The sequence below is a fragment of the Scyliorhinus canicula genome, chromosome 2, assembly GCF_902713615.1.
Source record: "Scyliorhinus canicula chromosome 2, sScyCan1.1, whole genome shotgun sequence".
In the NCBI taxonomy this organism is placed as follows: Eukaryota; Metazoa; Chordata; class Chondrichthyes; order Carcharhiniformes; family Scyliorhinidae; genus Scyliorhinus; species Scyliorhinus canicula.
The window spans coordinates 249,652,986-249,670,956 of NC_052147.1; the positions used below are offsets into that span (position 1 = coordinate 249,652,986).

The 17,971-nt window shown below is 46.5% G+C and overlaps 1 protein-coding gene across 1 annotated transcript in view; it reads right to left on the reverse strand.

The window, feature by feature from the left end:
- Nucleotides 1-17,971, reverse strand: part of LOC119962094 (low-density lipoprotein receptor-related protein 1-like) — a 2,271,162-nt gene that overhangs the window by 1,211,268 nt on the left and 1,041,923 nt on the right. Inside the window, 1 exon segment of the mRNA XM_038789946.1 lies at nucleotides 5,714-5,936. Coding sequence (XP_038645874.1) covers nucleotides 5,714-5,936 — 223 coding nt within the window.

Consider the following 17,971-nt stretch of genomic DNA (forward strand, 5'->3'; position numbering starts at 1 on the left):
GTCAGAAAACTGGTTGGCAGACAGGAATAAAGGAAAGAAAAAGGAGGAATAAATGGGTCTTTTTCCAAATGGCAGGCAGTGACTAGTGGGCTATCGCACAGATCAGTGCTAGGACCCCAGCTATTCACAATGTATATTTGGTGGTATGATTTGCATAGCTGTCTGCCATTGGTACAGAACACCGGCTTACCATTGGCCCTGGTCGGTCATGTGCCTCTCGACCGATTGGTTGAGACCAGTCAAGTGACGGCTCTCCAATTGGTCGAGAGGCTGAGTTAACCACACCTCCATACCGAGGTATAAATAGTCAGAACGCCCGGCGGTCGTCCATTTATTGTAGTCGACCGCAGGGCTAAGTTCTAGCTTATTAAAGCCTAACTTTTGTACAGCAACTCGTCTCACGTGCAATTGATGGCCCATCAGTATATTAAAGATTTAGGTGATGGAACTAAATGTAATATTTTCAAATTTGCAGGTGGCACAAAGCTGGGTGAGAGGGTGACCTGTGAGGAGGACGCAGAGATGCTTCAGTGCTATTTGGACAAGTTGAGACATAATGAATGGCTGAGCAGGATTGAAGGCCCTCCTCCTGCTCCTATTTTCTATGTTTCAATGTGACTCCTCTTCCATTGATTGCCTGAGCTGCCATTCCCAGCCGCCAAAAATTGGGGTGGAAGAATCCGCTCCTGTGGGGGCAATTTTGCACCTGTTTTCAGCGCAAACGCAAACAGTGATGTGGGAACAAAATCTTGCAGGAATCGGAAAATGGGAGTCTCGTCAATGAGATCTCGTTTTCGTTTTTCTCCGTCCCACGCCAGTGATGTAACGAGGTTCCCGTCCTTCTGGGCAGGAACCTTATCTCCATACAGTTAAATACATTTTAATATGATTAACGAGCCTTCCCACCATTTTGTTCCTCCGCTTTTAAAATTCCCCCCTCAACTGCATTTCACAATGTGAAGCAGTCAAATGGAACTCGCCACAGGCGTACAGCTACGTATAGCCCTCGGGGGGGAGAGGGTCATGCCCAGGCACTGCCAAGGTGGCACTGTTACGGTGCTGGGGCAGTGCCAGCGATTGGCCTCTGCGTAGCTCCATTCTGAACTCCAGCGAATACAATCCTAACTGATTCAATATCTCCTCATATGTCAGTCCTGCCATCCCAGGAATCAGTCTGGTAAACCTTCACTGCACTCACTCTAGAGCTTGAATATCAGATAAGGATACCAATACTGCACACAAAATTCCAGGTGTGGCCTCACCAAGGCCCTGTAAAATTGCAGCAAGACATCCCTGCTCATGTACTCGAACGAAGGCCAGCATACCATTTGCCTTCTTTACCACCCGCGGTGCCTGCATGCTTACCTTCAGTGACCGGTGTACGAGGACACCAAGGTCTTATTGCACATTCCCCTCTCCTAATTTATGGCCACTCAGATAATAAATTGCCTTCTTGTTTTTGCGACCAAAGTGGATGACCTCGCATTTATCCAAATTATATTGCATCTGCCATTAATTTGCTCACTCAACTTGTCCAAATCACACTGAAGGATCTCTGCATCCTTCTCACAGCTTACCCTCCCACCCGACTTGATGTCATCTGCAAATTTGGAGACATGATATTTTGTTCTCTCATCTAAATCATCAAGATATATTATGAAAAGTTGGGGTCCTAGCAGCGATCCCTGTGGTTTTGAAAAAGACCTGTTAATTCCTTCTCTTTGTTTCTGATCTGCCAACCAGTTTTGTATGCATCTCAATATACTACTTACAATCCCATGAGTTTTAATTTTACACACTATTCTTTTATGCGGGACATTGTAAAAATCCTTCTGAAAGTCCAAATACACCACATCACTGGCTCCCCTTCATCAATTCGACTAGTTATAGCCTAGTTATATACGGGTGGTCTGGTTTCCTCACACAGTGCAGGTTAGATGGACTGTACATGATAAATTGCCCTTAGTGGCCAAAAAAGGTTAGATGGGGTTATTGGGTTACGGGGATAGGGTGGAAGTGAGGGCTTAAGTAGGTCGGTGCAGACTCGATGCGCCAAATGTTCTGTATGTTCCATGTTCTATGTAACCCTTACCGAACAAAAATCTGCCAATCACAATTTTAAATGTTTTATTTGACTTAACCTAAGCAGGCTTGAGTGCAAGGGGTAGGAATCCCAGATTTGCACTACCGTGAATGACTTTGCCCCCGAAAAGCCCCAATCTAATTTTATGTTTCCACACTGCCCCGGCCACCCCAACTTTAGACAGTTCTGCAGTCTAAAATTGTGTATTTAAACGGTTTTGACACAGGTGTATTTGGGTTATCTGCGTCTGCTATTTCCCAAAACACTGGCAGGTTGCTGTCCTGATATAAAACTGGCACATGGCTCAACATCCAAGAAGACCAGGTTCTCCCTGGAAGTCAGTCTTGATTTACATTGGGGTTATCACTCTTTTCACTTGACTCTTGTTTTGGAAACAGGCAACATAACCACTCCATTGACACAACTAACAAAGCAGAATGGGCTTATGCCAAAATTGGAACAGTGCTGACACTTATCAGTTTGTGAGGAATATAAATGCAGGTTTGTGCTGTAGGTTGACAAACACTGGGAACTGGAATAAGGCCGTCTGAATGGGTTTCACTTCAGACTTCCACACACATGAGACAAGGGAAGGCAAATGCTTGACAAGTGAATGAAGAATTAAATTCTAATGGAAATCTATGAAAATATATTTGAACAGTCCCAAAAAGCCTGACCACGGATGAGCAAAAAACATGTTGAAATGGAAGAGAAATAAAGCTAGAAAATTTGTCATCAAATCAAGTGATCTTACATTAAATCACATTTCATTGACAGATTGTAAAATCTCCTGCTTCGAATACCCCATACTAATTACTGAATTTTATACTGCTACACTGCGGCTGCTGGGAGAATTACATACAGTCTTTACGGCCGCACAGTAGTTAGCACTGCTGCCACACAGCACCAGGGACCAGGGTTCAATTGCAGCCTTGGGTGACTGTCTGTTTTCACCGTGTTGGCATGGGTTTCCTCCGGGTGCCCCGGTTTCCTTCCACAGTCCAAAGATGTGCAGGTTAGGTGCACTGGCCATGCCAAATTGTCCCTCAGTCAAAAGATGTGCAGATTAGGTGGGGTTATGGGATAGGATGGGGGAGTGGGCATAGGTTCGGTGATCTTTCAGGGAGTCAGTAAAGACTCAATGGGCCAAATGGCCTCCTTCTGCAGGGATTCTACTGATTATGTTAAATCTATTTTCTGTCGTCTGGTGGATCCAAGTTAAATTCGAAATAATGTGGGGCTGGATTTTGGGGACCCCATTTTGGGGGTGGCGGTGTATTTTCTTGGCCCCCCACTGACCATTTTCTTTGAGGCCAGATAGAGGCATGGTTACCCGCCCACAGACGGCAAGTTGTCAATGAAACAAATTAAGGTCGAATTAAGGAGGCTGACCGGGATTTTAGAGTTGGCTTCCAGGTTGCAAGCGGCAGCAGAAGCTGGTTGGAGGAGCCTTCTGGTCACAGTACGGGTTGGGGGTAGAGGTAGGAGGCTCAGGCAGGCTGAGAGCCTGTTGTTTCCTGCTTAGGAGCAACAGCAGCCACACACCGCTCCAGAGAGGGGCTTGCCCCACCTCAGTGGGAATTTGGCTGAAAATGCAAATTTGTGTTTAAAGTTTGAAAAGGTCAGAGAGAGGGCATCTCCATTTTGGAACACCCTCTACATGCTATTTCATGCTGCTACTCCTTTAAAGTTGGAAAGTCTCAGTTTGACTTTTTAACGTTGAGAACCCGCCCGATTTTCTCATGGAAGTCTGCCACCTGCCAATTCATTCACTGGTCTGGGAAACAGCATTGTTTCCCACTTAGTGAAGATTTCAGACCATAACTTGAGCCCAATGGCAGAAACTCGGAGGGAAAATCCAGCCCATATGTTGTCCAAAGAAACATATATAAGTACGACAAAAAGGTAATATGATTAGAGATTATTTAACTAACTGTGGGCGGGATATTGTGCTGAGGATAAGGGTTTTGGCCATCCACTGGAGAGCCAGCGAGACTTCCAGGTCACCTCTTTCCGGGAAGACCTAGCTGGTACGATATGTAAATTATGCAGATGATAGGCTGTTTGCGGACCTTGTCCCCGGATCAGGATCCTAGGAACAGAAGTTCTGCCTATCTCTAATTGACCGGCAGTTCTTTCAAACAGTTATACCACTGTGGAGGTGGTGGCGCTTGCCAGAACGATAAGTGCCTGAGGCCCAGGATGTAGGATAGAGGTGAGTGATGGCAGGAATGGGAGACATGGGAGAGAAGGTGTAGTGGAATCAGCAGCAAGGGCAAAGGGGTACACTCTCAATGCCACTCCCACTTTGTGATGTTGGGTCCGTTGAACCCACCACCAACCCCCTAGGAGCCTGCAAGCAAACACACCATTGTTTCTTCATCATGCATGTCACATGGAAGTTTCCCACCCACTGCTGGGTTAACACCTGCTTTGGTGGGTTTGCCCACTTATGGGCCTTAATTGGCAGCAGGAGAGGAAGGCCATCCACAGGCCTTCCTGCCTCAGACTTCATCAGAGTGGAAGTAGGAAGGTGGCAATATCTCCACTAGCCACCCTCCCGCCTGATTAAACGCCCCCTGCCACCAAAGTCACTGAAGAGATGGGCCCCGAAATATACAAGGCACGAGGCCACCCAATGTTTCTGAACACTAAAGAGCAATTTTTCGTGTTCGCAGCCAGACAAAAAGATTATCTTTCCTTTATTTAATAAAAGACTGGGTGGCAGGGTAGTGCAGTGGTTAGCACTGCTGACTCAGGGCGCAAAGGACTTGTGTTCAATCCCGGTCCTGGGTCACTGTTCGCGTGGAGCTTGCACATTCTCCCTGGGGGCAATTCTCCGAGCCCGGCCGCGGGCCGGAGAATCGCCGCAACCGCGTCACGATGCCCCGACGCACGTGATTCTCCGAGGTGCGGAGAATCAACGCCATTTGCGCCGGCGCGTTTGGCCGCGGGTCCCTGGAATTGGCGGGGTCGCCCGTTCTCCGGCCCGGTTGGGCCGCGCGGCCACGCGGATCTGACAGAGTCCCGCCGCCGCTGTTCACCCCTGGTCACTGCCGGCAGGAACTCTGCACGAACGGTCAGGGGGCAGCCTGGATGGAGTGGGAGGGGGGGGTAAAGGGCTCCTTCACCGGGCGGGAGCCTCCAATGGGGTCTGGCCTGTGATCGGAGCCCACCGATCGGCGGGCCGGCCTCTCCGCCCCGGGCCTACTATGTTCAGCGGCCGGGCCCTGAACACCGATGCCAGTTGAGTCAGGGCCAGCGTGCTAAAGAAGCCCCTCGCGCATGCCCAGGTTGGCGCTTCCCAACTGCGCATGCCAGGGTTGGCGTGGTGCCCATTTGGCGCTAGGAAAGGAGGCTGGAGCGGTGTGAACCACTCCAGTGCCGTGCTGGCCCCCGGTGAGGTCCAGAATTGAGCATATCGGGGCTTGGTTTGCGCCGTCGTGAATCACGACGGCGTTCACGACGGCACGAACACTTGGGCTCCATATTGGAGAATCGCCCCCCATGTGTCTGTGTGGGTCTCACCCCCACAACCCAAAGATGTGCAGGTGGATTGGCCATGCTAAATTGCCACTTAATTAACAAAAAAAATGAATAAAAGAGAACAGAAAGATAATGGGTACTCACATCACGCCCATGAATAATTGTATGTCTATTTCTTCCTTCGTAATCCACCACTTCAATGTAATCGAGATAAATATCTGCCCAGTAGACCAATTTGGTTACCAAATCAAGTGTGATGGCATATGGTTGTTCTATTTTGTTGTCCACAATCCTGGATCGGCTTTGACCATCCATGTCACATCTTTCAATCTTGGCAACATCCCCATAGTCAGTAAAGAATAGTTTTCTGTCAAAAATGGAACAATCATAAATGAAGTATTAAAATTCCTGCAGCCAATACAAACCTAAAATCACACTTGTAAATGTATTCTAATCTTGGGCAGCAAAAGTGCTGAAATTAGACGTTGCAAACGGTGTTGCAATCTTAGTTTGAACAGTTACGCATCGCTTATTTTATTAACAAGCTTACTTATACCCACTATTAGATCAGCTCAATGACTGGAAGATGCTCACACATTAATTAATTAATCAATGCTTTCACTTCCTCAGTTTACCGCTTAAGCCATTGTACTTTAGGTTCAATGATTAATACTCACAACCAACCTTCGTGAAGTTGGTGAAATATTTGGAAAGCAATTTTGATCATGCACAGATCAGGGCACAATCTCGTTGTTTGAACTTGCTGCCAGAAATCTAATGAAACAGACGGCCAGGACAAAGCATTTCTTTTCAACATGCACAATCTAATTTGAATCTTGTCTTCAAATGACACAGGTATAACAAGTAACAAATCTTCTCCTTTGTTGAAGAACATAAAAGTGTGATGAGAAAACTTAAATTTAATATAATTATTATTCTTTATATCTAAAAATGTTTATATTGCTCCACATCCTCTATTCAAGTAAAAAAAAAGAGGCTTTGATGTTGCTATTCAAATACTTTTGCTTAGCTAAACTTGCATGCTTTTTCCCAAGATGCACAGACCACTAACCATTGAGTAAGATCTGCAGGGCAAAGCTTAGGTGAAAGCAGTCGCCCGGGATTGCTGCAGAAAAATAGTTACTTGGGCTCGAGGATGTTAACTGAAGGGAATATCATACACCAGGAAGGAAACTGGGTCAGGGTCATATTGAATTTTTCCATTTGCGAGAATAGACCAGGGAATATTTAAAACAAAATGAATTATGCTTTCTTGCCACGTTCACGGCAAATAGTATGATATACAAACTATTTTTTTCTCTCTCCTCTATTGTGTTGTATTATTCTTGGTACCCATTAACTTTAATCAGATAATATTGCACAGACAGCCATACTGAGAGATGTAAGAGATCTTTGCAGTCTTTCCCTCTCCCACTCCCACCCACCAAATGGAGTGGTGCAATGACAACAATCTATCCCTAAATGCAGGAAGTAAAATATTGTACACACCCCTGTCTGCATCAATGGGGCCGAGGTGGAGCTTCAAATTCCTCAGTGTGCATATCACCAAACATCTGTCCTGGTCCACCCACGTCGATGCCACCACAAACAAGGCACAACAGCGCCTATACTTCCTCAGGAATCGAAGGAAATTTGGCATGTCCACACTGACTCTTACCAACTTTTACACATGCACCATATAAAGCATCCTATCTGGCTGCATCACAGCCTGCTTTGGCAACTGCTCAGCCCAAGACCACAGAAAACGTCAGAGAGTCATGAACACAGCCCAGTCCATCACACAAAGCTGCCTCCCATCCACTGACTCCATCTACACCTCCCACTGCCTTGAGAAAGCAGGCAGCATAATCAAAGACACCTCCCACTCGGCTTACTCACTCTTCCAACTTCTTCCATTAGGCAGGAGATACAAAAGTCTGAGAACATGCACAAACAGATTCAAAAACAGCTTCTTCCCCATTGTTATCAGACTCCTAAACAACTCTCTTATGGATTGACCTGATTAATACTACACTCCTGTATGCTTCACCCGATGTCTATGTCTATGTATTTACATTGTGGACCTTGTGTTGCTCTATTATGTACTTTCTTTTTATTTTATTTTTATGTACTAAATGAGTTGTCTGAGCTGCTCGCAGAAAAATACTTTTCATTGTACCTCGGTATACGTGACAATAAACAAATCCAATCCAATCCAAATGTATTTTCAGTTTACCTTCAATGCTGGAGGCAAAGGATAGGGACAAACTTTTTAAGTTTGATTAATTATTCATTTTTAATGTTGTATTAGGAAACACAGCACGCCACGGATAAGGAAGCAATGCTGTCACTAATTCTTGTGGTTACATTGAATTGATATTAGTTTGATTACTGTTGAATTGCAGTATATATCTTTATTACTGTCTCAGTCTCGACCACAGCAGTAAAAGTAAATTTGCATTACATATGTGTAAATCTATCACTCAGAACCATAAGATTTAATTACGTGTACAGTAAGTCTCTTAACCATGAAACCGTTTGCACCTTGAAAATGATGCATAACACAATAAAGGCCAACATTTGATTAGTATCATTAGTGTTGTCAGTAACAGTGTCACAAAGTGCCCTAACATAAAATATGAATTTTATTTAGTAGCATGATGTACAGGCCTAATTAATCATCTAATTAATAGTAATGCACTCATTTGAATGTGTATCTACGCACTGGAATTAATATAGTGCATTGATGAACAAAGGGCCACCGAGGGCGGAAGCTGAGAGATTGCCATTTTCTTCCAGGTCTCAGACTAACTGAAAAATAAAGACCTTTGAAAACAATGACCCAAATGTTTTGATTCATTTTCTGTTTTTAATGATTTTTCAGTCAAGAGGGGTGCAATGTCACTTCTTCTGAGGCGGGAGAAGACCTGAATATTGAATGGTACATGACATTTAAGAAGGACAGGGAGCTAGGAGAAGGTGGAGTGGTGGCTCTCTTAATTAATGATGGTATTAGCACATTAGAGAGGGATGACTCAAGTTCAGGGATCCAGGATGTAGAAGCAGTTTGGGTGAAGATGAGAAATGATAAAGGCAAAAGTCGCTTGTGGGAGGAGTGGTGTACAGACCGCCTAACAGTACCCATATGGTAGGACAGAGTATAAGGAACAAATAATGGGAGTTTCTCAGGAAGGTACAATGATAATCACACAAGTTTATAGTCCACATATAGACTGGTACAATCAGAAGTTTTCTTAGAAGAGAAGGTTCTGGAATCAACCAGAGAACAGGCAATACAAGATGTGGTATTGTGCAATGAGACAGAATTAATTAGTGACTTCATCGAGAAGGAGCCCCTCGGTAGCAGACATCATTGGCGAGATTCTCCTTTTGGGGACCAGGAGCGGGATTCTCAGTCTCTGAGACGAAGTGTTGACTCCAACTCAAGAATTTGTGGGCTTACACGACTGAAAAACCGGTGCCGATCCTGGACCAATTCCAATATTGTTGAGGGGCTAGCACTGGTGCTGCGTGGAACACAATTAATTCCAATGAAAAATGGTGCTGGATTCGGCGGGTCCATGATTGACACTCGGGAGGCTCACAAGCTGCAGCCGAACATACACATTACACTCCCCACACACAGTTATCCCAGCCAACAAGGTGGCACTGGTTGTGCTGGAGTGCAGTCATACAGCTGAAGGGTTGGCTGGGGCCAGACGTCACCCAAGGAGGGCGTCCTGGGGGGACACCAATACGACTCATGGCACTAAATTCAAAGTGGACTGTTAGCTGTGTGCGCAGCTGCATGGCTGCCTTGCCAGCTGTGGCAATGGTGTTCCATGTCCGTCCACCCTGATCCCACAGCCCACCTCCTGGTCAACCCCCACTACTTCCCCCGCCCTTGGCAGAAGCCCCCTGGCCAGCAGCATAACTTTCAGCAAACTGTCGCGATGCTGGATACTTTCCGTACCCCCTCTCTCTCCTTCAGAAGCCACGCCGATTTCACGATTTTTAAAAGCACAAGTGAACCACGACTTTGGGAACTCGGCCCATTGAAGGCGGAGAATTACAGAGGCCTCAGAGAATACCGGGTTGGGCCCGCTAATGATATGCAAATAGTGTCTACTGTACGTGCGTTCTGGAACACGTTGACGCCACTGTCGAGGTAATGGAGCATTGCAATTTGGCATCAAATCGGCACCTGCCCCGATTTTGGCATTGGAGCTGATTCTCCGCCCAATCGCCTTTCCCAATTTAGGTGACGGCTGACTGAGAATCCTGCCTCATATTCTCCCACCGGAGGAGAATTGCAATTGATTTACGTTCCTCTTGTGAACAAAAATCGGGAAGCTATTCTGTATCTCTTGTCATGCAAATTTATACATGGCGGGAAATACGAGGGATTCCTGAGGGAATCCCGCTATTGGGCCATCATTTTGAGTGAGTGGCTCGATATAGAAGTTCCATGGCTATCTGCACACCTCCTCCACACTGCAAAGCAGCTCCCCACCCCCAGGTAGCCTGGGTGCCCCCCTTCCCCCATGTACAGGGGTGACCTAAATCCCCACCCCTCCCCCCCACCCCGGGACTACCTAACTAAGAAGACCTCCCAAAGGAACCCCTAAATAGAAAGACCCACAGGGAACCCTTAATCGGGACATCCCCCAGGGACCCCCTTAATAGGGAACCCCCAGGGACACATGAATAGGGAGATCCCCCACAGGGACCCGGTAACTAAAGGGACCTCCACAGTCACCCTCTGACGAAAGGAACCCTCACAGCGAACCCCTGATTAAAGGGACCACCCACAGTCCCCTAACCTGAGGGACCTCCCCATCCCCAGAAAATAGACCGCTGTCTGAAAGCTAGAGAGCAGTTCAGACAGGGACAGTGAAAAAAATTACAGCTGTTACACCTGGAAGCTCCACTTGTCCAATCCTCAAAGGAGTACAGCTGCGGCTTGTGTTTCAACCCATTAAATATATTGACTGCAAGCCATTCATTCCTTTCTAGTAATGGGCTGTAATTGACAGTTTAAATAAACCAGCTGTCACCTTGATTCATTCATCTCCCTTCATGGATGAATGACTCTAAATGGAAAAACCACATCATATGCGAGTGCATTGGGGGTAGGTAGGAATGTGGGGTTGAAGTTATCATCAGATCAGACATGATTTTACTAAATGGTGGAGTAGGCTTGAGGGGCCGAGTGGCCTACTCCAGCTCCTAATTTGTATTATCTTATTTTTGACGGTTGCAATTTAGGAAGGAAGCAAACACACCATGTAGTTGCATTTGCAACTCTTTTAACAGCCTATTAAAGTGGAATCCCAGCCAGAGATACAGGCATTTTCGGTCTTTGACAATTTGAGATAATTAGAGGTAGCAATAAGAATATCGCAATATATTTCGGGAAATAAAGTAGACACACACGGTGAGGACTTGGCTCCTCACAACTTGGGCTGGATTCTCCGCCCCGCCATGCCACATTTCTGCCCCGACCCGCCAGCAGGATTCTCTGTTACGCCGGCTGGTCAATGGGGTTTCCCATTGTGGGGCAGCCCCACGCCGTTGGGAAACCCCCGAGCGCCGGCAAAACAAAGAATCACGCCGGAGGAGAATCACGCCCCTTATATTTCAGTATTGAAATGAGACTTGTGCTTTTTGCAGGTTGTCATCGGGTTTATCTAAAAAGAATTCCCCGACGTATTTAGCAGTATTACAAATCCTTGGGCAGATTGCCCACCATGCTGCTAAATTAATCATGGTTGCGCCCATTTTACAGCCACAAAGTTGGTTTGCTGAATTTTCCCCCATAGTTTTGTTATCTTGATCCATCAAATAATATGAATAGATGAATAGTTGACATCTACTTAATCAACTGGATATTGCATTCCACTAAATTAATCAATACTTCCACTTTAAAGAAAAATCCCATTCATTACAGCATAAAAGATATCCTCCTTAAATTTTCATTTCTCTACATTTTAAGAAGTAGATTTAGGAGCAAAAGACATTACACTCATGAAACAAATGGAATCAATTTTGAAGTTGTATGATGCTGAATTAATAATAAATGTAATTCCATCAATCATGAGATTATATCAATCATGTTTGTCCTCACTGAATGTAAGGAAAGCTAATGTTACATTACAGCTAATAGATCAGGAACTAATCGCAAAGGCATAGGTCTCTCATTAACACATAAGCACTCCCTCTTCTCAGCCAGCTTCCCCTCACCTCAGGAAAATTTATGCTTCTTGCATGCACTGAGAACAGCGACAATCAATCACTCAAATAAAACTCTGTTGTCTTTTGGGCAGCAAACTCTACTCAGGCAACAAGTAAGGAATTCACACCAGTGCTTCTTCACGGAGCAACTTAAAGCTCTGCCTTGTTGATGCTTTCACTGGGATCACGGTGTAATAGTTTGGAACAGGAATCTTGACCAACGTTTTCCTTCCCTCGATGGGCTAAGGCAGGCCATATAATTATCTTCATCATATTTATCTTGTTAATTTAACAATGGGAAGTATGGAAGCACCAGAATTTAGAAGTGCAACACCGCTTTGGAATTGAACACGAGACTTTCATGGCCAAAAGAACTTATTTTAAAACCACGCGTTGTAATTATTCCTCTGTCCATGGGAGTTCAAAGGGTTTGAAAGGCTGAAAGGAAAACATTTTATGACATATTTTTGTCATGTTACAGGGTGACATGAAGTATGGTGTTAGCTCAGGGATGCAAATCCTGAATAATTGGGCGAGATTCTCCGCAAATGCGGAGAGTCGTAAAGGCTGCCGTGAAACTGGCTGTGTTTCACGGCAGCCTTCACGCCCGTTCCCGGGACCCGATTCTCCCCCCCCCCCCCCATCGGGGCTAGGAGCGTGACCCCGGGAATCAAGGCGGCGCGGCCTTAACGACCGTCGTTAAGGCCGCACGCCAAGCCGGCTCCAACCCGCGCATGCGCGGGTGACGTCATCACGCCATTGATGCGCGGTTCCGCATTTCTCCACCGCCGCCCGACAAGATGTGGCGGCTTGATCTTGTCGGGCGGCGGAGGGGAAATAGCGCGTCCCTTTTGAACGCGGGCCTGTCCCCTTCCGAGCACAACGGTGGTGCTCCCGCCCCAAACGGGCCTCTGGATGCCCCAAACGGGCATGCAGCGCCCGTTTTTACGACAGCAGCAAGCAGGTATGTTTGCTGCCGTGAAAAAACGGGCGTAAAGGCCCGGCTGCTCGGCCCATCGGCCACGGAGAATCGTCGTTCGTCGTAAAAAATGGCAAGCGCCGATTTGTGATGTGGGTCGGGTGAGGGGGGTGGGGGGGAGAATAGCGGGAGGGCGCAGAAAATGTCAGGAGGCCCTCCCGCTATTCTCCCAACTGGCGTGGGCAGCGGAGAATTGCGCCCATTGTATTTGACATAGTTCTATTATGGTGAAAGCTACATAAAATTCAGGAAAAGTTACATATTTCCTGACATGGCTTTGAAGTACCAATAAATAGCAGTACGCATTCGTTGCACCAGGGCAGCACGGTAGCACAATGCTTCACGAGTATGGTAACACAGTGGTTAGCACAGTTGCTCCACAGCTCCAAGGTCCCAGGTTCGATTCCCGGCTTGGGTCACTGTCTGTGTGGAGTTTGCACTTTCTCCCCATATCTGCGTGGGTTTCCTCCGGGTGCTCCGGTTTCCTCCCACAGTCCAAAGATATGTAGGTTAGATGGATTGGCCATGCTAAATTGTCCTTAGTGTTCAAAAAGGTTGGGTTGGGTGGGGTTACTGGGTTACGGGGATTGGATGGAAGTTTGGGCTTAGGTAGGGGGCTCTTTCCAAGGGCCGGTGCAGACTCGATAGGCTGAATGGCCTCCCTCTGTACTGTAAATTCCATGGTTCACAGTGCTTCACAGCGCCAGGGTCACAGGTTTGATTCCCAGCTTGGCACACTCTCTGTGCGGAGTCTGCATGTTTTCCCCGTGTCTGCGTGGGTTTTCTCCGGGTATTCTGTTTTCCTCCCACAAGTCCCGAAAGACAAACTATTAGGTGAATTGGACATTCTGAATTTTCCCTCTGTGTACCCAAACAGGTGCCAGAGTGTGGTGACTGGGGGATTTTCACAACTTACTTGAAGTGTTAATGTAAGCCTAGTTATGACAATAATAAAGATTATGATTAACCGGTCTTTCAAAATAAATATTTACGCACATTGCAGTTAATTTGAGAAGCCCATACTTGGGTCTATAAATCAAAATTAATTCACATTTATATCATACACTCCAATGAATATTGACAAATACAATATTCAACTTAGTAATCACTAAAATTGACAATATTCCCATGGCCAGCCATTCAACAATTATTGTTCGAGGTCAAAACATTGTTATTCCTTGAATGCGTAAAATCGTGCTTCATAGAAGGGGATCGGATTTTATTCTGGCTTATTTTTGATACCCAAGTAAGTTTCTTCTGGTCATATAGGGACAAGCCAAAACCGTGTGGAAGGAATTTTGTCAATTGAGGTTCTGCCATCCATTATCAAGGCCACGAAGGTCACCTGAGGAAGGAGCAGTGCCCCGAAAGCTAGTGATTCGAAACAAACCAGGACTTTAACCTGGTGTCGTAAGACTTCTTACTGTGCTCGCCCCAGTCCAACGCCGGCATCTCCACAGCAAGGTCAGAAAGCCAGAGGATTTCCAATATTTAGTTAATATAATATTACAATCATCCCTCGATCACAGAGAGTCATTTAAATTTCTCACAATAGAGATTTGTTGCAACTGCTGTCGGATTGTTCAGCCTCACTTCAGAGGCTATCGCTGTCAGTGAAATGCTTCGGCAGAAAGATTTACAAATCTAGAGAAACAAATCCATTTCAGCTTGTCAAAGATATCCGAAATGTTGTGCCTGTTGAATCAGAACCATTAACTGCACTGCCTATTTAAAATGTTCGAGAATGTAATATTAGATCTTTAGTCTAGTACTTTTTCCTTCTGTACACTGAGGAGATAAGTTTCAATCATAACAACAGCTGACATTTTGGAAAGGCAAAAGAATGGGGAACCTCCTTCCACATCCTTAATAGGTTATTTTGTTGGCGTGGACACAGCCTGTTGGCCCCACACAATGAAGCTCTTAGAAGAGAGAATCGGACATGGCTGAAGACAGAATGTGCTTTTATGTTTCAGTTACGTATCTAGTGAAATTCTGTCTAGGGTCTTTTTTGATTGATGCTTGTCGGGAAAGCAAACAGAAAAATCGATTTGAGCTGAGCAATAACGTTGCTGAAAATAGAAATAAAGACCTTGTCACTGAGATTATCATGGCTCAGTTGGCAAAACTGTATGTTTTTCCCTTTATCCTTTCACGAAATGCGGGCGTTGCTGGCAAGGCCAGCATTTGTTGCCCATCCCTGATCATCCTCAAACTGAGTGGCTTGCCAGGCAATTTCAGAGGGCAGCTACGTGTCAATGGCATTGCTGCGTAGGCCAAGAGTCAACCCAATCCATAGGAAATTGATTTTGGTTTGTTCTTCGTCTCTGGTATCCAAAGATTCGCACACAGCATACTTTGCAGCTCAGAATAAAAAAAAGTAAAATTAAAAATACATCCTGTCTTCTTCTCCATTATGAGTCTGCAGTGCTTTATTACCAGAACAATATAGATCCCCTATACAGGTTGCAAAAAAAAATTAATGATTCAGAATCACTTTCTTCCCTTCTTCAACACTTCTTCGGAGATAATAGCCAGAATCTTTCTGATTTGTAATAGGCATTAGGACCATTTTTTTCGTCCCAAACCCAGCAGTTCATCTGCATAGGCAATCCTATGAAAGGTATCCAATTAACAGGATAACTCTGCATTTGCTGTTAAATTAAGGAGAGAGGGCAGCACACTGAAGCAGGAGGACCAGAGGGTCTGACAGGAGGGCCAGCCGATAGCCCCACTGGGGGAGGTGAGCACTGGTCGGGCAGGTGAAGAGGGTGTCTCAAAATGGAGGTGCTCATGAAAGCATCCAGAAAGCACATTTAGAAAGATTTTCGAGAGCCATCCGGGCTATCAGTGTGGAGGGAAAACTCTTCCTTTGGCCACGGATGGCCTGTGGGATTCTTGATACTGTCAGTGCATCAGCCTATGGCTGCTTTCAACCTTTCAACATAAAACTGTCTCTGAAGCATTGCAGGACTCTGGGCACAACCTGGTGCTCATACACCACTGGCAAAATTGACTACTGAAAGTAGCCACTTATTAAGTCCATAAGTGTTTTAATTAACTGTCTGCCTTTGTCAAGTGCCACAGGTTCCAATGACAACCCACCTCTGGGAAATTTACCTAGTAACAGAATCACATTGGACAGACAGTGGCGGCCAGATTTCGGCCATCAATATTTATTTTACCAATGTGCTGTACTCCCTGATACCACAAATAGAATTTAATGTGGCTTCAGGAGTGAGCTGTGAGAGTGGCCATAGAATTGTGAGGGAAGGCTGGGGTATAGTGCCTCTTACCTTCTTAATGTTGTACAATTCTGTCAGTGGGAGAGTATGTTCTTCCCACCCAGAGACCGACTGAAGCCCTTAAGTGGCCAATGAAGGGCCACTTTCCAATGTCTCTGGCATCTACCAGCAGGGGTGGGAAGGAGAAAACGACCACATGCCGAGGCAGACCAGTAAAAACTGCAGGCTCCTGTTTGGAGGGAGAAGGAGACCTCCTGATCGGGTACCCTGTGCTTCACATTGTCCCTGCCCTCACCAACGACATCCCCACCCCACCGACCTGTCTGACTGGCCCAGGATGCTGTTCCAGGTGCTGCTCCAGCAGTGGTCAATGCTTTCGGTAGCACTGCAGGGCTGAAGAGCTGCTGGCCTTTCAATTGGCTGGCAGCTCTTGGTGGCAGGATCTTTGCTCTGATAGGGATGGGAGTGCTGGCATTTCCCTGATAGACACATAATCGGGTCCAGGCTCCCAGAAACAGCAACGGCAGGATTGTGACAGCATTTTGGCAGACTTTTGCCATCACCATTGCCTTGACCAGCATTCTGTCCCATAGTATTGATGCAATGCTGAGTTAGTAGAGATTGCATCAATGATTAACTTGCGTTTCTTGACTGCAATGGAGGCAAAATGTAAACTTCTTCTTTCTGCTGTTTTACATTATTGCAGCTGCCCGATTGACTGGTTGGGTCCCTGAGCAGGTGGTTAATTTCAAGGGTGGCCAGAATCAATCAATGGTAGCCTGCACTACTATAGTAGTGTGGCACCTTTAAAAGGCAATTCTCCACGGGTGATTTGACCAGTCCAGAGCCTATCAACATTAGCCTGTGTTTAGGCACAGACCTGGCTATTGGTGTTTGGTCAGAGTTAGCTTAGAATTGGAAGGGAGTAGACCTGTGTAGTAGTTGTTCTGTCCTATATATAAAGTTCTTCCTTATTAACTAAAGCACTGTTGAGATTTAAAACTGCCTGTCGCTTGCCTTGCAATAGAGTCACTGGGCGGCATTCTCCGGTATCCGGCGGATGGGCGTACCGGCGCCAAAAAGTGGCGTGAACCACTCCAGGGTCGGGCCTCCCGGAATCCTCTGCACCTTCGTGGGCTAGGCCTGTGCTGGAGTGATTGGTGCCACGCCAACTGGAGCCGAAGGGCCTCCGCCGGCCGGCGTGAGTTGGCGCATGCGCAGGAGCACCAGTGTGTTCCCAGAACCGCTGGCATGATTCCTGCGCATGCTCCGTAGGCCGCCGTCAGAGCCAGGTCCCGCCAGTACAGACCTTGTGTAATTCACGCCGGCAGGACTGGCCGAAAACGGGCAACCATTCAGCCCATCGGGGACTGGAGGATCGCCAGGGGGGCCACTGCCCAACAGCTCCCGTCCAGCACGGCGCGAGCACCGCATCCGCCAAAAAACTGGCGCCGGACAATTCGGCAGCCGACGTTGGAGCGGCGGGGCAGGATTCACGCGCCCCCACCCTGGCGATTCTCCGACCCAGCGGAGGGTTGGAGAATCCTGCCCATCGAGTCATCGAAGTTTACAGCATGGAAACAGGCCCTTTGGCCCAGCTTGTCCATGTCACCCAGTTTCTATCACTAAGCGAGTCTCCCTTGCCCGCATTTGGCCCACATCACTCGATATTCATCCTGCCCATGTAACTGTCTAACTGCTTTTTAAAAGACAAAACACGTACCCACCTCCACCACTGCCTCTGGCAACCCGTTCTAAATGCTCACCACCCTCTGTGTGAAGAAATGTCTCCTCTGGTCTCTTTTGTATCTCTCCCCTCTCAGCATAAACTGATGCCCTCCAGTTCTAGACTCCTCTACCTTTAGGAAAAGATGTCATCCATCTACCTCATCTATGCTCCTCATTACTTTGTTGACCTCTATAGGATCACCCCAAAGCCTCTCA